This window comes from Erinaceus europaeus, chromosome 1, assembly GCF_950295315.1.
Source record: "Erinaceus europaeus chromosome 1, mEriEur2.1, whole genome shotgun sequence".
NCBI lineage: Eukaryota > Metazoa > Chordata > Mammalia > Eulipotyphla > Erinaceidae > Erinaceus > Erinaceus europaeus.
In genome coordinates this window covers 163739061-163761047 of record NC_080162.1, presented here as the reverse complement: position 1 = coordinate 163761047, position 21987 = coordinate 163739061, and the positions used below count along the sequence as shown (strand labels likewise).

The 21987-nt window shown below is 35.3% G+C and overlaps 1 protein-coding gene across 1 annotated transcript in view; it reads right to left on the bottom strand.

Annotated features, from left to right (window-relative positions):
- RUNX1T1 (RUNX1 partner transcriptional co-repressor 1) overlaps positions 1–21987 on the bottom strand; it is a 167229-nt gene that overhangs the window by 16734 nt on the left and 128508 nt on the right. The window contains 4 exon segments of the mRNA XM_060199104.1: positions 952–1142; positions 6656–6724; positions 18197–18398; positions 18945–19030. Of these exon segments, the coding sequence (XP_060055087.1) occupies positions 952–1142; positions 6656–6724; positions 18197–18398; positions 18945–19030 (548 nt within the window).

Below are 21987 nucleotides of genomic sequence, written 5' to 3'. Positions count from 1 at the left end.
GTTGTTGTTGTTGTTGCATTTTATTTGATGGGACAGAAAGAAACTAAGAAGGGTGGGGACAATAGGGAGAGAGAAAGACAGACACCTGCATACCTGCTTCACTGCTTGTGAAGTGTTCCTGAGGCAGGTGCAGGGAGTAGGGAGCTCAAACTTGGGTCCTTGGGAATAGTCTATGTGTGCTTAACCAGCACACCACAGTCTGGTCCCCAGTCTTTATTTTTAAAAGCATTGATAGATATTTTGTTGTAGTGAATTTCAAGAGCCCTGTACATTTAGGCAGTGTAGCTGTGTGCACATTTTAATACACTGAGATAATGTTAGATGATATTACTTCTGGCAGTAATGGTAATGCTATGAAATGACCATCATAATGGTTATTGCAAAGAATGTGAAAAAGCAGACTGTGTAAGCGATCTCAGAATGTTTAATTGATGCAAAGGTTGTTTCAGCATTGGACTGTAGGACTGTTAAGGAAGTAAGTTTGATTCCAGGCATGCAATAAGTTTTAGGAAAAAGCAGTTTACACAGGCTATGCCTAATGAATCTCCACAGGTAGAAGAAATCACCCACATATATACACAATTGAGATTTGTTACTCTCAATAGTGGTAGGATGTTATCAAAGCTCTTTTAATCTCTTACCCACCAACTATACTAAAAAAAAAAAAAAAAATCTCAGTTGATAGCACTGTTCTTTTAAGTCTTTAAAGTAGACATAATTTAATCATTTTGGTCCATTCTAGAAGTGCCATAATTCCCAAAATTATTCAAATGCCCTTTACCCCCTGCCCCTCCCCAAAGATTTGTCTACAGTCCAATATTGCTTTTTATCTGTGAGATCTTGGCGTTAAAAACAAATAAACAAACAAACAAATAAATAAATAAATAAATAAGAGCAGTCTGATTAGTGGAAACTACCTTCTTCACTGGGAAGCTCCCACCAACGCCTCACCTCGCTCGAATCCTCCTGCTGATTGATGACAGCGAGCGCATCCTCAGCCGCCTGCCTCTTGGCCTCAGCGACTGTGCGCTCCATCTTGGCTCGCTCTGTTGTGATCATGTCGTGGGCTTTCCGCTCAGCCTCAGACACCGCTTTTTGCAGTTCAGTCATAGCCTGGCGCTTCACCTCATTGACAGCCTCCTCTGAGAACCAGCACAGGACACCAAACCAGACAAGAGAATAATTTTCTGTTAGTGAAAGCCTTGGGTACTGAGACAGCTACAGAAATATATCATGCTCATCCTAAAGACTACGGGGTCGTGGGCAGAGGAGACAGCATAATGGTTATACAAAATGCTTTCATGCCTGAGGCTCTTAAGTCCCCAGTTAAATCCTCTACATCACCACAAGCCAGAGTTATGCAGTCTTCTGGCTGTCTAAAAATCATCCATATTCCTGAAATTCATTTAGGAAACCAAAGAGTAAGATGTTTATCTTTAACTTTCAACTCTGGGTACTAGATTGCTACTATAGCTTTTCTATCAAACTAGCACAATTCTATAAGATTCTGTAACCACACTAAGGAATTAAAGAACAAGAAACAATCAGAAAACTGGATAACTCAGACACAAAAAGATGGTGCCTATTCTAATAGACACATATGGATATAGCTTTTAAAATAAAGAAAAAAAAGGGGGGAGTGAATGGATTTTTCATGTGCACACTATTATTTTACTGATTAAAATAGTGAATTCATATAGCAATTAATTCACAGCAGACTTTTAAAAGAAAATTGATAATAGACAATCTTAATTTTTTTCAAGAATTATTTTTTAAGTAATGTAGAAATGAATCTTAAGAAACTAACTGATGGGGATTAAAAAAATTTTTTTTCTAGAGGCCTGGTGGCATGCATATGTTGTCAAGCGCAAAAGCGCAAGGACCTGGGTTCAACCCTCTGGTCCCCAGCTGCAGAGGGGAAGCTTTTATGAGTGATAAAGCAGTGCTGCAGATCTCTCTGTCTCTCCCTCTCCCCCTAATCTTCCTCCTTCCCCTCTTAGCTTCTTTCTATCCTATCAAATAAATAAAAAATAAATTAGAAAAAACATTTACTTGATAACATATGTATATAGTTCTGTGTAACCAACTGTTGCTCTAGACAAATATAATTTAATCATACCACAGTTCAGAATAATCAGGCCTGATTACAAACCTGCTAGGTGTCAAATTAGCTCTTTACTTTTGGCTTTGGAAAAGAGGCAAAGATTTGACTAATGTACAACATAAGATTGACAACTAAAACAAGTAATTTCTATTAAAAAATTAACTGTTTTAATTAACAAGGGAAAATATCCTCCCCCTGAATTAGTTTATCTAATTTTTATCTTTATTCAAAGCAAAATGACAATGATTAATTGAAAATTTAATAAGCAGTAATTATTAACTTGGCAAACCTAGTATCAATTAACACTCTATTAAAACTAATTATGACATGTTTCATTCAAGTGTTTGCACTTAATTGTTTTACCCACTGAAAAAGCACCTTAATTAACCATTCTGTTTAATTAAAAACATAGATTCTTAATAAAAAATGTTTGAATGTAGATTAAAAATGCAGAAGTTGCAAGTACTTCCGTGGTTTCTTTACATTTCTATGGTTCACTTTACTTATCTGTAGTCCCTGACTTGAGGATCATCAAAAGCTCTCTCTCCACTAGCAATTAACTGTCATGACTGTGTAGCCTTTGTCCTTTGGCAGAATTATTTCTGAAGTTAATTCTTTTGAAATTGCCAAGTTTTATAAACTAAAATGTATGGGTAAGATCCATATTGGAGAGATTCACTAAAATATGCTAAGCCTATGGTGGCTTGAAGATAAGCATTTACAATATTGCATAGAGTCAACAGGACCTTCTACCACCAGGAGGCGAAAGATGCTTTTATTACCCTACCACAAACAATTTGGGGCACCAGGGAAGCACTGCCCTTCTAACTATACAGCCAGGGTCTAATTTAGTTTGAATATTCAAGGTGAATTAAAATTCTATCTAAGTGGTAATACAGGACAATAATTTTTGCTTACGATCAAAGCTGTAGCTTGACTAATTGTATATGCAAATCAGGCAATTTATATTTAAATTATGCATTCCTATTCTAATCCCACAGGCATATACAGATCAGCAAAGAGAATTGGTAGGACATTTGCAAGGTGCTTGAATATTTATTACCAACTGCAAACATTCATTGGTCTTTTGAAAAAGAAATATACCAGAAAAAATGTTCAATTGCAATCTAAGAACTATCTTTAAACCTTAGGTAGTTTGCTAATATTATATAGGTTTTTTTTTTTTTGTAACTTTCAAGTGTATTTTGTTACCTTAATTGTTGCTTTTAAATATACTAGTTTTATGAGAAAACAGATGTGGCCCTCTATATTTGGTAGGATTTCAAACAAACACTGTTGTTTTATTATATTGCATCATAGGGGTAACATACAAAACTTGAAAATGGAGGTTTAAATCTGGATAACTATATGGCTGAGATATAAGAATTTACTTGTTCTTAGGAAATGTACGCTAAAATGTTTAGAAAAAAGGAAATCACCAGGGCCAGCTTCCACTCAAATAATTGGGAGAAAACAAAATAAATAACAGGAAGAAAGAAAAGATAGAAGATATTAAAACAAATAGTTAAAATGATGGGAGCTTTGTAAATAATATTAGGACATTTTTATACATTTTAAAATTTTTTTAATTATCTTAATCATTGGATAGAGACAGCCAGAAATTGAGAGGGTAGGGGGAGATAAGAGAGGGAGAAAGACAGAGGGGCACCTTTAGCCTTGCTTCGCTACTCATGAAGCTTTCCCCCAGCAGTTGGGGACCGGGGCCTTGAACCTGAGTCCCTGAGTATTATAACGTGTACTCAACCAGATGTACCAACACCAGGTCCCAAAATTTTTTTACCTTTTTTTTTTTTTTTAATTTTGCAACTTTTCTACAAACTTAATCATTTCAAAATAAAATGGTGCAAAATATTACACAATGCAATTTCAAGTACTGGATATAATTTTGGTTTTCTGTAAGGACACAGTAGTTTACAATGCACTAACTCTTATTTCTGTGCTATTTTTAAGATTTAATCTATGAATCTTTTGTCATAGAGGTAAAGAACTTTTATCACAGAAACATACTTTGTAGGGTTTTTTTTTTTTCCCCTGGGGGAAAAATTGCCCACAGCAAATTGGAGTGTTGGGAAGGGGTGGGGGGGATGATTGGGGAGGGTGGAGAGAGAAAGCTTTTAAATTCTAACAAGCTGCGTGCAGATGTTACATTCTGCCCTTGGTGTTTTTATCATGCTGTAACACTGTGAACACTGGAAATGATTTTTTAGAAGCCTATAAAGAAAACTATTATGACCAGTTATTTGAGACTTCTAGATAGATGAAGATGAAGCTGTCACCTATACTTTGGGGACTTACAATACTCCTTACAATTTAACATCCATCCATAGAAAGCTATTCCCACACTGTTCTTGGGCAGGTTAGGAATACCACTGTGATAATACAAATTTAATTTCCACTATTATAAAACCATATTTTAGACTGAAGACCTATCATAAATAATAATAGGCACCTTTTAAAAAAAGTCAAATTATTTTCATAGTAAGATTTAGCCCTTCTTAGAGTTTGCAGTACTGTTGTGACCTTTAAGTCCTCTGACACTAAGTACACCCAGAATGGGCTTTAAAAATCCATAAAATAAACAGTGATGAAAAAAGAAAATAGTAGAAGCAACTGATTACAACATGTCAAGTTTTTTTAAAAAATGGTTAAGTGGAAATACATAGTGCAATTCTGAATCTGCTTCCAATTGCTTACTACTTATGATAGGACTTCCTTTGTACATAGCTATTCAAGTTGACTTTCCAATAAAGGTGGTATATTCAGAAAAATCTGCTCTCACTTAATAGCAGTCAAACAAAGATTTGAGCAGATAATAGCATGGAAGGAATTTGGATTACACATGACTTTACTGTCAATTTTTATGAAATATCAAAAATTTAACTTAAATACACATAAGTAAGAGGAAACACAAAGAAAGACTCTCTCCCACAATATAAAAAGTCATCCTGCTATCCAGAATGGTAAGTCTTTGTACTTCATATTGGGATAAGTTGTACTGACAGCTTTAAAATGGGGTAGGAAGAAAAATGGGGTGGGAGAAAGATGTGTGCTATTTTTCCAGTTAGGCGGCATCCAGTACATTTTAGCAGACTAGCCATGATGACTGACCATGTAGAAATTTTTCTTAAAAGTGGTGTAGTGGTCTGGGGGATGGCGCAGTGGATACAGCACTGGACTCTCAAGCACGAGGTCCTGAGTTCAATCCCCAGAAGCACATGTACCAGAGTCATGTCTGGTTCTCTTTTATCTTTCTCATTAATAAATAAATAAAATCTTTTTTTAAAAAAGTGGTGCTGTAAATCTAGTGTAAGAGCATGCAGTTGAACAACATCCATACTAAACCATTAGTCTTCACACTGAACTTAGTTATAATCTGCATATTGAACAAGAGAGCTTTCTGGTTCTTAGTCTAAGCTACAAAGCCTAGAATGTTATGAGATTTTTGAAACTTGACTTTTCATTACTCTTATAAAATCTAGTATTTTTTTTAAATCTAGAAAAGTCCTTGTATAAGAGTCAAGTGACCAGAGTCACTGGTTGCACAGAACTACAGACAGATTCATCAAATCAAAATTCAAAAAGAAGTATTTCGTAGAAAAACAAACAAGCCAAACCCCTCCCCTTAGCTGGACAGTGGCATACCTGTTAGAGTATCCACACTACCAAACACCTTCCCTCCCTCAGCAACCCCCCTTAATTCAGATTCCTAGCCCCAAACCTATCTGACCTACTGAAGAAAAAAGCATTATCCAGCTCTCAGCTTAAAAGAATTCCACCAGCTGGAGCTGCAGCAGCTCATAGCCAAGGCATGTTGATCAGGTCACCTTTAACTCATCTAGCAGGTTTGTGCTTTATTTCCTGAGTTGGTTTTTACAAAGTTTTGACTCAAGTTTTATACTACTGAGGTTCCACCATGATTCTGAACTTTAAGCACAGTAAGTCAGTGAGTCATCAGGAACTTTAAATCTATAACAAAAAGCACAGAGCTCTGTCCTAATGAAAATCAGATAGTGTACATGAAAACAGTTGGCTAAAAAAAAAAAAAATCATCTCTGGTCTTTCAACATTAATTAGTAAAAAAGATAAACTTGATGTGACTTTTCAAAAAAATCAAGAGGAAAAGAATGAGTATGCAACTAAGTATATAAATCACCAGATAATTCATTTTACAGGAAGAAGTGCATGCAGGCTGAGACCTTGTATACCAAATTTCAATCTGAAACCTATTATAGTCCCTGAAAAATAGGAGCTTACAGTGGAGAAAAAAAAAACTGTCAAATTTCAACTATAGAAGCACTAGCAGATAACAATAAAATAAGAACCACAAAATATAACGTTCTAATTGAACTTGGCTTAAGGACATCAATCAGCATTTTAAAATTCTTTTCTTTTTTTGGGGGGGGGGTTGTTTTCTTTGATTCTAGTTGTTGTTAGCAATGAAGTCCTTTCTTGTCATTCTTCACATCATTGCATTAACAACTGCACACAGCTGCCAGAACACTAAACTCATGTTTTTTAAACAATTCTTACCAGCTTTCTTCCAGATCTCCTCTGGCACATATCCAGAAGCAGGCCTATGAAGGAATTCCCGATGAGCATCTATGAAAAGGATAAAAAGTGGGTGGAGGGGTAGAGAGAGAAAGAAAGCATCATAAGCACTGTTATGTCATTACCCAGAGTGGAAGTAAGCAATGCCCACTCTCTTGGCTACTCTACAAAATACATAATTTTAAAAGGATGAGTGTTTTAGTTCTAGAAAACAAACAAAAATAGCAAGGCGGGTCATCAGAACTCAAGGAAAACAAAGGGACATCCCTTTAAAAGCCCGATTAGGACACTCAAAGCCAAAGAGAGTGTAATGATTTATTTCTTTATACAGAATAATACAGGAGAACACTGTTCCCTACATTCCCTCACTATGGGAGTTTCCATGGGTAGATTTTACTTTGTTATAGCAAATAAACTGAATTTTGTAGTTTTCCTTTCAAGAGTCAAACTGGCTGTTAAAATATCAAATGTAGCAATGGAATTTTCACACTGTTCTGATTCTATAACTTTTTAATAAACAGCTTTAGTCCATAGCTAACCAGTTCTTCCACTTAATTTCAGTACTTCTTACAAATCTGACTGAACATTAAAAATACTTGCACAAATCAAATAGTATGAATTTATTATGGGCAGAAAAAAGAAACATTAGAATGGGTTCATAGTTACTGAGTTAAAACAGAATTAGTAGACTAAAAAATAAAGCTCCACTTTAAATGCGATGCTGTGCTTATTATGCTAACCGTTTTTTTTTTTTTTATTTAGGAAAATAAATTAATAAAGTTGAAGTGGGAATGCTAACCTCAAAAAATTGTATGCTTGAAAATGACATGAAACCTTTCATTTTCATAGTAGTTTGAAAAATATACTGAAAGTCTACATGGTCTAAAGCATATGCACTACATATCTTTCACATTCAATTTTTAATGAAATTCCATTGCTTAGAAACTCAGAGTAAATTGTTTTAACTTTTACGAGCAGCAAGCACTTCATCCACAGTAAATTTTTAATAATTAACACTAAGAAATGATGAGTAGTAGCAAATTTGTTTCTTAAATAATATTATACTGAATGATATACTGAGAGAAAAAATTCAATTTAACCTTATAGTTTGTTTATAGGGCTACTGAATATCAAAATACGGAAAAGCACAATTAAGCTATATATGTCTTATTTTATATTTGAATGTTTTAAATATACTTGCACACTTTATCTACTCACAGGGCACATTGATTTTCAATTGGTCAAAACACAAGATTTACCCAACTATTCTGAATTACAAAAGCTTACATAAACTTGGTAAAGAACATATGGGGAGTTCCTGTATTACATTTAAAATTTTTCTTAAAATATAAAATAATTCCAGCTATGATAGGTCTTTTTTCTAAATTGTATATTTTAATTTTATGAGTACTTGATAATGAGATGATTGGAAAATGCCTATACACATGCATATATAATCTCTAAAAAAGTAAATATTGAAAAAGAAAACATTTCTAGAAATCATTTCTAGTTGTGTGGTTCTCATTCATAAAATAACTAGATAAAACTGGTGAATATATGACTTCAAGGAAATATGATATGACTAATTAGATTTGTCAAAAAAAATCTCCCACATTACTATAACTATTTCCAGAAGAAATAAAGATCAGGTTCACATGTAGTCATATGATACATAAAAACAGATGCACTTATGACAACTTTTAAAGAGATTTTAAAGGAAATAGGATTAAGAAGAATTTATTAGATAAGAAGAGATTCATGAAGTCCAAACACAAACAAAAATTACACCTCTCCCTCCAAAAAATATTGATTGTTGTTTAATGAGTCAAGTAACAGCTATAATAACTTCAACAGCTTTGAAAAAAAAAAGTGTAATTGCCAAGAAGTGGTGTAGTGGTTAAAGTTTTGAATTCTCAAGCATGAGGTCTTAAGTTCAATCCTTAACATCACATATATATGCCAGTGATGCTCTGGTGCTTTCTCAGCTCCCACCAAGAAAGAAAGAAAGAAAGAAAGAAAGAAAGAAAGAAAGAAAGAAAGAAAGAAAGAAAGGAAGGAAGGAAGGAAGGAAGGAAGGAAGGAAGGAAGGAAGGAAGGAAGGAAGGAAGGGAAAGAGAGGAAGAAAGAAAGGAAGGAAGAAAGAGAGAGAAAGAAAGGAAGAGAAAAAGAAAAAAAGAAAGAAAGAAAGAGAGAAAGAAGGAAAGAAAGAAGGAAAGAAAGGGAGAAAGGGAGGGAGGGGGTAGGAAGAGGGGATGGAAAAAGGGAGGATGAGAGAGCAAAGAGAAAGAAAGAAAGAAAGAAAGAAAGAAAGAAAGAAAGAAAGAAAGAAAGAAAGGAAGGAAGAAAAAAGAAAAAGGGAGGGAGGAAGGAAGGAAGGAAGGAGAGAGAAAGAGAGGGACAAAGAAAGAGAGGGAGATAAATTATAAGTGGCTGACTACTATTATGGGGAATTTATTTATTACTTATAAAGAAATTGTTATATATATTATTTTTAAAAAATAGATTCATTCTCACCAGCAACCTACTAAATAGACTATGTGCTGGGCCAAACAATCAGTGTCATGTTGAGTCATCCTAGCAGTGCTCTTAGATGGAATAATAATCTTCTCATTCCCCAGATGAAAGTAAGTGTCAGACTAGGACAGACTATCTTACCCAATATCACAGAGCAAGTAGTGGCAAAATTCCACTTGTCTTTTTTTCCTTTTCTTTCCTTCCTTTCTCTCTTTCTTTCTTTCTTTCTCTCTCTCTTTCTTTCTTTCTTTCTTTCTTTCTTTTTGCGCCAGAGCACTGCTTTTGGTGGCTCTGGGGACTGAACCTGGGACCTCAGGGTCTCAGGCACAAAGTACATTGCATAAACTGCTATGGTATTTTTTCCAGACCTCAACTTAAAAAAAACTTATTATTTTATGATATATTTTATTTAATTATTTTGTTTACTAGAGCACTACACAGCTCTGGCTTGTGGTGGTATGGGGATTGAACCTGGGACTTTGGAGCCTCAGGCATAAGATTCTCTTTGCATAGCCAATATAGTAGCTACCCCCAAAAATTATTATTTAAAACTATTTTTTCAACTTTAGTATCACTTTACCAAAATTTAACTTTATAGGAATCTAGAACAAACTTTTTCTGGCTCATGATGCTGGAGACTGGTAGTTAGTAGCTTTCATGCCCAAACTGTGTATAGCTTTCTATAAAGGTAACTCTTTTGGTAGGAATACAAACTGATGCAGCTGCCTTGGAAAACTGTCCATAAATAAAAATGAATTGTCCATAAATAAAAATGAAAATACCATATGATCCAGCAATACCACTCCTAAGCATTTGTCCAAAGAACATGGAACCATGAACTCGAAGGAATATATGCACCCCTATGTTCATAGCTGCATTACTCCACTAGCCAGTGCTTCCACCTAAATGCTCATTGACAAGTGACTGGAAAAAGATGTTATGGGATATATACGTCATGGAATACTACTCGGCAATTAAAAAAGGTGATACGGTGTCCTTTGGGACAGTACAGATGAAACAGGAGGTGATTATGCTTGGTGAAATAATTGAATTGAAGAGGCGTAAGGCAACTACCAGATTATTTACTTCTGTGTGGACTCTATAGAACTGAAACACATGTACCAAAAAAAAAAAAAGTAAACAAATTATCTCTAAGACTGTGAGAACTATGGTGGTTCCGGAGAGGGGAGGGGCACTTTTGGTGATGGGTGTGGTGTGGAACAATATCCTGGTAATCTTATAATCTTGGAAGCTATTATTATTAATCACAAATTAAAAATTATTAAAAAAATTACTTCTGTAATTAACAGTTCACTGAACTCTTGTATAAAGCTGTCGAAACAAATAATATACTCATTAATTTTATTTAATTTCATGAATGTTTATAATATCCAAATTTATTCAAAGATAATATATGAGCTTCAATCATTCTCCTATCTCCTATATACTGCACAGAATAGATCATAAGTGTTCCTAGTCCATGCTAGAATGTATAGTATGCCACTATCTTGGAAAATTTTCCTAAAAGTATCAATAACACGCTACCTATTCACATGAACTCAAATCCACCTAACCTAGAAAAACAATACAATGTCAAAGCTGATCAAGAACAGCTTTCTTAGACCTAGCCTACTTCCTAAAAGATTATTTAAATAGCATCATAGTCTATAGGTAATAATTTTAGAGAACTCACATGTTTATACACACATACGTATTTTACAATACCTTCTCCAGCTATAAGCTACTAGTCTTAATTATTATCAGGCCTACAAGCAAAATAACTGATTTGTAATAGATGTGCTTCTCAAAATATATTTTGGATGTACACTACAGAGACTAAATAAAAAATAAACTTAGTGAGGCTGGGTGGTTGAGCACACATGTTACAATGTGCAAGGACCCAGATTCGAGTCCCCAGTCCCCACCTGCAGGGTGAAAGTTTTGTGAGTGGTGAAGAAGGGCTGCAGGTGTCTCTGTCTTTCTTTTTCTCTATCCAACCCTTCCCTCTTGATTTCTGGCTGTCTCTATCCAACAAATAAATAAAGATAATAAAATTTTAAAAAATAAATAAACTTAGTATTTTCTCTTCTGGCTATATAGTAGCAATAACAAAGTACAAAGAGGCAAAATAGGGTTTAAACCCTGCCCCCCCCCCCCAAGTTTTGCAACTGATCAATAACACAAGATAAATTTTCTCCTCAGAATTTATTTTGGAATACTGGATAATCTAGACATTTTTTTTTTTTACCATTAAACCTTGACCACTGATAAAATATCAATAGCTATAATATGGATAGTTCTAAAATGTAGTGGTAGGACCAAAGACAGAAGTACTATAACAGATGGAGAGATATATAGTTGACTATGGAAAGATGAAAAGTTTTCTTTTTTAAAATATCCTTCTAAACTAAGTTTATCTTGCTTTGGAATACATTTCTTGAGGAATAAGAGAAGAGGAGCAAAGGAGCCTCCAGAAGAAAAATATACATCTAATGAAGAGAGGAGTCCAAGTCAAAGTAGAGGAGAAAATGTTAAAAGAAATGAAAGAACAGAAAGAGCAATCTATGATGTATGAAAGAGATGGAAGATGCGCTACACTTACGACAGATGGAGACCAATGGATACTAGATACAGCAAGGGCCGCCATCAATATACATGAAGGGATGAGCTGACAGCCTTTGGAGAACCAATGTGACCTCATATGACCCAGGACAGCAATGCGCAAAGCTTGGCAGCACCTAGGTATGGCCTTCATCCTGTAGTGGGCAGAATGAGGCTGTGATCATGATAGTATCTATTACAAAAAAGACCAAAAGCAAGGAGGGTTAAGTTCATCTTTATAAATGCTACTTATCTTTGTCTAAGGCTAGTAAGTTTGAACCCAACCAAGAAACTGATATCTACATTAGGATATTCATCTTTAATATTATGTAGTGCTCCAGAGGACAGTAATTTCTTTTTGTTTTTAAAAGATGAACATATTTTACCAATAATTACTTCTTTTTAAGAACCCAATTTAGTTCAGTATAATAGGTCCCTCCTGTTAAGTGTTAAGTTGAAATTTCTTCTAATTGAGTTCTTGATATGATTACAGAAATTAGAACACAGGTGTAAAATTCTAAATGTTCACATACAGATATACTCTAAAATAACTTGTTTGTGGTTTTTATTATTTGATAGTATAGAAGTTGAATAATACATTTCTTTGGTTGGGAGCAAACTGTTTTCTATGTCCTTGCATTATGAATCAGTGTCCCCAAAGCACCAACAGACTTAGTATATTTAAGTATAATTATGCTTTTCAAGTTGCTCTGCTTATTAAAGTAATCACCTAAAAGCTGCTTTTAAGTACTTACAGAATGAAAAAATAGGCAATAACCTTCTATGTTTTCATAATCTCAAGTGCCAAGCAAAATACCAGTTCATGCATCACTAGTCTTTAAAGTCCCTTTTGAGATTGCATGTTAGAAATAATAATAGCAATTACTTACATTGTCTCTACTGTGTATTGGGCATTGTTACACATGCTTGATTCCTATTAACTCATTTAATATAGAAAAACCTACAAAATATATAGTACTACGAACCCTATCTGCAGATGAAGAAATGCTTAAGCTATAAAGAGTTAGTTGTTCAAGGTCATAAAACCAGGAAGGAGGAAAACCAAGGACACAAGTCTGACTGATCAACTAAGATCATGGATTTTTAGCCTTTTAGAAACATGATTTCTAGAGATCTGTGAGCCCTCCAAATTTCCTGAGCATTTAGATAGTGATGAGGACTTCTAAAATTTCGTCATGACAATCACAGATATTCCAATAAGAAGAATTTTTAAATACTAACGCTCTATCAGTCTTCTCAGACTAGGTGATGGTATTGACTCAACAATTTTTTTTAACTTCTAAGCTTCTTATAAACAGACAACTGAGTTTTCATTTCATTTAAAACAAACATAAAACTTCATTTGATATTTCTCTCTCTAGCAAGAACTATAAAGAAAAATGTTACCAAAACATATATGCAGTTATTTTCTAATGTTCATACCTTTCTATCATGATGTTAAAACATACAAATCACAGGAAAAATGCATTAATATTTTGATTTTGTGCCTCTGTCTCTGATGTTAGTTTAAACCCATAATGAGATTATTCTTTTAATTCTCCTTAATGATGTAGAAAACTTCTTCAGAAACAAAGAGGAAGACAAACACAGGTGAGATGTGGGGACATCCTAGAATAGTCTAAAGGCAGTAAAAAGAAATAGAAGTATCAAGAGGCAAGAGAATGATGTGAATAGTATACCAAGAGAAAGGCAATTAAAGAGAAAGGAGAAGAAAATAACTACAGTGATCGCAACACTCTGAGCCTGAAGTATTAACCAGTATTAATCTACCTGCTATAGTAACTACTTCAGCAATCAATTCTGAAAGAATTAACTCACTGTACTATAAAATGCACACTAACACAATGTAAATGTATAGAAAGAAAGTCATACTTTGAAGAGATACCTGTTTAAAAAATTAGTTTGTTAATTTTGTTAAGATTTGTTTATTTGAAGCTATGCTTTGAAAGTAGTGATTATAAAAGTATTATTACTATTATTATTAGTAGTAGTAGTATTGAGCTGTTATATCAGGGGAAACGATTTTGGAAGCATTCTGAGAAATCAATATGCCATTTCCTAAACCAGCATTGCCTCAATTAGGCAGACCTCTAAAAAGGGAATATGAGGTGCAGCTGGGGAAATAGTTCAGTGAATAGTATATCAGATTCGCATGCCTGATGTCTCTGGTTCAGTCCTTTGTACCCCATGTTCTACAGTGGTGGTCTGGTTTTTTGCTCTCTCTGTTTCATGTGAAATTCTCTCTCATTTGTATCAGGTAAGGTAAATCTTTTTACAGAAAAGTAGGAGGAGAGAATAGTTCGCCATAACACATTTGAACAAAGACAATAAACCTTTTTTGCTTAAAGAAAGAACATTAAGGGCTCAGCGTGTACTCAGTCCTAGTAGTCTTTATTATCTGGGACAAAGTCCTACAGTTCAATTAGTAACAAGTCAGTCATGTTATTTTATTAATCTTGAACACTGTCTTAAAACTCTAGATATATTTCAAAAGTGAACATGGGAAATGAGAAAACAGTACAGCATGGAAGCAATATTCTCCACTGTGCTATCCCCAAATACATTTGAAAATGGTAAGACTTTGTATATGACTGAACATTGTCAGCTAGGGATATTAGTAACTAGGGCAATATTTTGAGCTAAATACATTTTCTTTTTTAATTTCTTTATTACCTTTATTTACTTATTGGATAGAAATAGTCAGAAACCAAGAGGGGAGGGGTGATAAAGAAGAAGAGAGAAATAGAGACACCTGCAGCCCTGCCTTAGCACTTGTGAAGCTTTCCTCTTGCAGGTGGGAACCGGGGATTCAAACCTGGGTCCTTGCACACTGTAACATGTGAGCTCAACCAGGTGCGCCACCACCCGGCCCCAGTACATTTTCTATAATATTCTAAACTTCTAAAGGTTTCATTTAAGAGCAGATAGGTTTAAGAAATAAGAAAAAAATTGGACAACACACACTAAATGTAGGATTTCTACATATTCATGAAGATAAGGATGTATCCTTGCTCAGTCTACACACACACATACACACACACACACACATCAAGCCACACTGTCCAGAGGTGGTAATTAGATCTATCAACCAATAATCTGTCCTTTCATTGCACACAGAAATATACCCACTTCTAAAGCATAGCAGGAGAACCTTAGAAAGCACCTTTAATATGAATGATTATAGTCCCTGAATAAACCACCTGTCATCTGATTTATAGGAAAGCCCAGCCCCATATAACAAAGCCGAAAGGTTTCAAGAATCTACTGGCAAAGACACATAATTAAATAACTACAGGATACTAACACTTTGACTTGGTGTGGTCCTTAACAGGTTCTCTTTAAGACTGATATGAACTTAATAGGCAACCCAGAGTTCTGTCTCTGAAGAACATGACTTGTGTAACAAGAATCTAAATAAATAAAATGCTTAGGGAGTCAGGCTGTAGTGCAGCGGGCTAAGCGCAGGTGGCGCAAAGCACAAGGACCGGCATAAGGATCCCGGTTCAAACCCCGGCTCCCCACCTGCAGGGGAGTCACTTCACAGGCGGTGAAGCAGGTCTGCAGGTGTCTATCTTTCTCTCCTTCTCTCTGTCTTCCCCTCCTCTCTCCATTTCTCTCTGTCCTATCCAACAACGACAACAACAATAATAACAACAAGGGCAACAAAAGGGAATAAATAAATAAAATAAAATATAAAAAAATAACTACAACAATAAAAAAAAGGTCAACATAAATAAAATGCTTAGACTTGGGCAGTGGCTCAACCAGTTAAGTTCAGCACACTTTACCATGTGCAAGGACCCCTGGTTCCCACCTGGGTGTGTGTGTGTGTGTGGGGGGTGTAATCACAAAATGTGAAGCAGTATTACAAGTGTATCTATCTCCCTCTCAATCCCCCCCCTCTCAATTTCCCTCTGTCCTATTAAAAAAGAGAGAGAAATAGAGAAATAATGAATGAATAAGATAAAAAAAAAAACAGCTTCCAGAAGTGCTAGAGTAGTGAATGTTCCATGCATGTACCAAACCCCTTTGATGACCCTAATGGCAAAATAATAATGAAATTCAAATAAATTAAATACTTATAGCCTTACATAACTTAATTTACAAAATCTAAAACTCAATGCAACCTCTTAGTTTTACTGAAAGTACAGATTCATCAGGCATTATTAAAAAGAATGCAATTTATATAATATTGAGATGAATGTTTCAAAACCAAGTCTATTCTTTTTGGTTTTATACAGAGAAAACAAAGCCTATTTTCTCGGAAAACATTATACAACCATATCACCAGAATCTGTATGTCATAATGGTGACACATAAATAACCTTGTTCTGTGTGTGGAAAAATAACTCTTTTGGGCATGAAGTGTTACAATTTCTAAAATGTTCCTTTTACAATGAGTAGCTGAACAAAATTCCTGTGCTTTTATGGGAATGAACTGAAATGGCTATTAGTGCCATGCCACTAGTTGCCTCCTTGCCTACTTTCTCTATCAAAACTTCCTGAAAAAAAAACACGAAGGTCTGGGGTTATAGCATAGTAGTTATGCATAAAGATTTTCATGCCTGAGGTCTAAAATCCCAGGTTCAATCCCCAGTATCATCAGAAGCCAGAGCTGAGCTGTGCTCTGATAACAAAGAAAGAACAATTACAATTTCTGCTTTATTTCAGTATTGAACATGAAGTCTGACACATAGAATATACTGAATACATTCATTAAATCTTGTACAACAGAATAGAATAAACTGTATTTTTTTATTCCCCACATTTTATTTAGTTAAAACCTTTCAATTCTCCCTTCAGTTGATAGTTACAATCATCTCCTCATTTGATCTAAGTAGATCTATCATCATTCACCAGTTTTGGTTCACAATACAGAAATAAAAACAGTAGTATGAAGAGTAGTATATATGACTCTCCTCTAAATTTTATTTGAATCAATTTTGGTACAAATTAAGCTGAAATCTATTTTCATTGCTTGCATTCATTAATTTAACCTAACAAATACACTTTGTCTTTAAAGAAAGTTGTAAGGATGGGGAGATAGCGTAGTGGCTATACAAAGACTTTCCTGCCTGAGACTCTGGGGTCTCAGGTTCAATATCAGCAACACCATAAACTAGTGATGAACAGTGCTCTGGTTAAAATAAAAAAAAAATAAATAATCTTTAGAATAATGCCCATTGGTGAAATAAAATTGGACCCTTTCAATTTAATTTTTATGCTAAAAGGATTAATAGCAATCTACAAATCTAAAGGGAAAGGAAACTTATTGGCTATGATAAATTTCAACAAAGAGTATGATCAACAACCAGATAAATTAGAATCCTTAATTTTTCTATAATGAGTCATGGGTGACAGAGGAATATCATAAGCTTAACGTACACACCTATAACTAGTTATGTCGTGTAGAATTGGCTGTGCCCCAGGCTAAGACCAAGCATGTATGACTATGTATGCATGACTATATATATGTAAGGAAACTAAGAGAATAGGGATCAACACACATCTATTTCCATTAAGTTTATTCAGATAGTATATATTTGTAATGGCCTGCAATACAAATGATGACACCTCATTTGTCAATTTATGGAAAAGTTTGCAGACTGCTCAAAAATTTTTTTCAGGGCCAATATTTCATTCTATATATGTGAAAGTATCTTCTATTTGAAGCTTAGAAGTTTTTAAATATCTATGTTAAATATTAATACTCAACTGCTATGCAACAACTATATTCATCCTGGTGCCTAACTAGAATTAATAAAAATTATGGTTAAGTAATCTAAGTTTAGGACAAAGTACAAGAAGAGAAGTATATTTTTATCAATAACTGTCACGTAGCTTTGGGTAAGCTATAAAGCATTTAGGTCTCTCCTCTAAGAGTTTTGGTGTTATGTGTTTTTATAAAATGATAGAGCTACAAAGCAAGATTGACTTAGAGACATATCTTGAATTAAAAATCAGCCAGCCCATCTGCCTGTGTGACCCCACTGAGCTGCAGGAGAATTCTCTACAGAGTTGCTTAAAGAAAAGAGACCCTGGGCCTGCTTGGTGACAGTTCATTTTTGCAGGTTAGTCAGGGCCCAGACAAGTGTATTGTGAATGGGCACCCACTTAAACTATACATATGGAAATAATGGCTCAGTTTTGAAGCTCTATCATTATCCCAACACAATAGCCTGGAAAAGGAATTATGAAGTCACCTCTATCAAAGTCAATCTGTCCACTTTCCTAACAGACACATGAAACACATTTCAAGATACATAAAATGCTTACTACTCTGCGGTTTCCTGCAGTTTCTACTTTTGAGAAAGCAAGGTAAAATAAGAACCAGCACTGATACCATATAAGGTAGCTGTTCAGTATGTCCATTTGAAGAAAAGATACCTAATGCAACTGGGTCTGGGTTGACAGGACTCTGCTGCCTGGAATGACTGCTGCTACTGCTGCCGCCCTTTTTTAAGTCCTCGGCATCACTGTACCGTCGGATCCAGTAATTCAGTTCCTCTCGGTCTGCTTCCTGACATCGCCTTAGTACGGTGAGAGATCGCCTTGTTTTTTCCACCATGTCCATTATGCAGTTTAACAGCTAAGAAAGCAAAATAAAGCATCAATTACTATAACTTAGTGTAATGTGACAAACTGTTTTTAGTGAGTGGAGGATTTCACTGTATCCCTGAAGGCTCCAGTTTAATATTTTTTGAAGGTTCAACTTGAAATTGAAACCACATAGGTGAGTATATACAGTGAAAATGAGAGTAAGAAGCAGAAGGTACAAGCATGAGTCATGGCAGAAGACATTTCAGCTGAAGACATACAGTCAGTAAATTCCACTTTCCCAAATACCAATCCCTTTACAGTATAAGCCAAATACCTCTTTTTGCAATAAGCAGAGTCAATTGATCTGGCTTTGAGGACTCCTTTCCATGATCTAAACCTTTCACTTGCCTAAGTGGCTTTGATATCAACTTAGAAATCAAATTCTATATTCAGTTTTAAATGTTTTCCTTCTTCTGTTTTTCAAAGAATAGCAGGAAACATAATCCCTCCAAAGCATCCCCCAAGCTTTTATTCTATCACATAACCAAAGTGGTTTTCAAAGCATTTTTAACTTAGATGATTACTGACGTCTTACATGGTCAAGATGTTTCCATTCCTCTGCCCATTCTCTGTCTGTTAGTCTGTGATCAATCATTTCTTCTTGACGTGTGCCATGTAACCCTAGAAATGTGGAGAAGAAGAATGAATCACTCTGAAGCACTCAATACACAATTCATATCTACATGGTACTTTGCAGAAGCAAACTAAATGCTGTGAAAATATGTTCAACTTTGAATGGAGACAGCAATAATATTCAGACACAGAACTACTTAGAGGGCTCTTCACAAATAACAGGAAACAGTTGAAACAAATTTTGGACGTCACCTGGTCAGAGCCCTTTCGTTTATGCAAGAAGCATGAGGGGTTAAAAAGCACTGTCAAGAGCAGTGCTGATCATTCACATAACATTCCCTATGTAAAAATATAATCATATCATAACTCTTAAAACATCAAGAAATTAGGGGCTGTGTGGTGGTATGCCTGGTTAAGTGTATGTATTACTATGTGCAAGGACCCATGTTTAAGACCCCCTGGTCTCCCCCTGTAGGTGAGATGTTTCCTGAGTGGTAAAATAGAACTGCAGGGGTCTCTCTCTCTCTCCCCTTCCCTCTTGATTTCACTCTGTTCTATCAAATAAAATTTTTAAATTGTATAAAAAACATCAAGAAATAAGTAGACACTAAGTTGTTTCAAAGTATAGCTTTCCTACATTTAAATAAGAGGGCAAAAACATTTTGTAGAATAGGGATAAACATATTTTTCTACAATGAGCATGGTTAGTTTTTTTTCCATATTTCTGCATGATATAGATGAGTATAATTGCTGGGGAGACAGAATTGGTTATGTAAATAACTTTCATGTCTCTGAGGTTCTGATGTCCCAGGTTCAATCCCCAGCGCCACCATATGCCAAAGCTGAGCAGTGCTCTGGTGTATCTCTCTCCATCTCCCCCCCACCCCCATTAAAAAATAAAAATAAGTGAAACCATGTATGAAAACTCAGGTTTCAGCACTCAGTTCCCAACTGCAGTAAAGCTGTGCTGCAGAGGTGTCGCTCTCACTCCCATTCTTGATATCTCCCCTTCCCCTATCAATTTCCCTCTGTCCTGATGAATCAAAAAATAAATGAGTAAAATTTTTAAATATATAATAAATGAGCAGAACCCTATTACAATTAACTATGTGGTAAAAGGTCATGAAAACAGAGATTAGCTAATAGGACAGCAACATATGCTAACAAAAAAATTACCCCATGCCAAATTTTTAAAAAATTAGCTATTTTTCTATTAAAAAATAAGCTCATGACCACAGAATGTGAACTCAGATCTAGAGGGATGTAGAGGTCATACAGGCTCCTAAGCTAATTATGGGCCCCAGATCACATCAAATCGATGGGGTTTATAATAATATTTATACCCCTTCCCCATATTAGGGAGCTACTCTCTTCCCTGATCCAGCTTTCTGGTCCATTTCCTAGCCATGACATCATCTCCCCAATCATTAGGATTCACCTGAATATCAGATTTCAGGCTCAGGCAAAAAACAAAAACAAACAAACAAACAAAAAACAAAACACTAGTATAGCTACAGGCCCTTTGAAATATAACTAACATATGCCTACTAGCTATCTACAAAATGGAGGACCCCCTAATGCTTCACCTGCACTATTCCAGCCTTTAGGTCCATCACTGTCCAACAGTTTGTTTGGCTTTGAATGTTAACTCTCTTTTCAGCCAACAGGTTCCAGATGCTAGCAGGATGCGACCAGACTTCCCTGGACAGACAACCCACCAATGTGCCTTGGAGCTCCACTTTCCCAGAACCCTTCCCCACTAGGGAAAGAGAGAGACAGGATGGGAGTATGGATAGACCTGTCAACGCCCATGTTCAGCGGGGAAGCAATTATAGAAGCCAGACCTTCAACTTTCTGCATCCCACAATAACCTTGGGTCCATACTCCCAGAGGGCTAAAGAGTAGGAAAGCTATCAGGGGAGGGGTTGGTATATGGAGGTCTGGTGGTGAGAATTGTGTAAAGCTGTGCCCCTCTTATCCTATGGTTTTGTCAATGTTTCCTTTTTATAAATAAAAAGTTTAAAAAAATAAATAAGCATATTTGAAATAATTATAGACAAATGTCAAATACATACCAAAAAAGCAGAAAGCCTATTTTAGAGTTCACACCTCTACTAATTCTCCTTAGTTTCATAGTTAAAGGTACTACCATGAGTAAGTGACTTGTAAATGCTTACCTACCAGAGGAGCATTAATGGAAATGAGGATGGGCAGTAAGTTAGGATGCCAATAAAAATAGATGGCAGTAGAACCACACTAAAGGATAAGGTGAAAGGCTCTGATCAGAGATAGGAAATGTGTTGTCCCTCTTATAAACTCATGAACAAAATACCGTACATGATGTTGTAAAGGAAAGACACTGCTGTGGCAATATATTCCATTTGGTAGGCTTAACGCTCTTCCCCTTCTGATTGCCACTCTCTCATTCTGTTATTCTGAACAAGGACAAGTCTGGTATGGTCTGGGCTTCCAGAAATCTTGCATTCCTTCTCTGAAGGTGTCATGTGAGAATCGGTTGAGAAAGAGAGCTAGGCGATAGTGCATGTTGCTCTCTGTAAAATCTGAGTAGTTAGAAACCCCTTATTTTTGCTTTAGAGAAACAGAGATGATTGGTTACATGACTCTTTTCAGCCAACCATGAAATTTGATTTAATTTATAACTGATGGAAATGAGCAAATACTTGACAGCACTATTCTCTGGCCAAATAAAAAAAATCTAATTACAAAACACATATCATTCTTGTCCAATCAGAACATTATGAGGTACATTATAAAAGCTAAAATTGTCAATGCCACCTATTGGTAAAAAAGTATAATTGCAAATATACTTTAATGATTTGCATAATTTAAAAGGCATTGGGGGAAAGTACTATTTAGTTATTGCTCTGTTTGTTGTGACTATTTCAAATTGAAATGTTTGTAAATACTTAATTTTTTTGTTGACTTATTTACTGCCTGTGTTTTAGGGAAAAATATAACCACTGAAATGAATTATCACAGAAAAT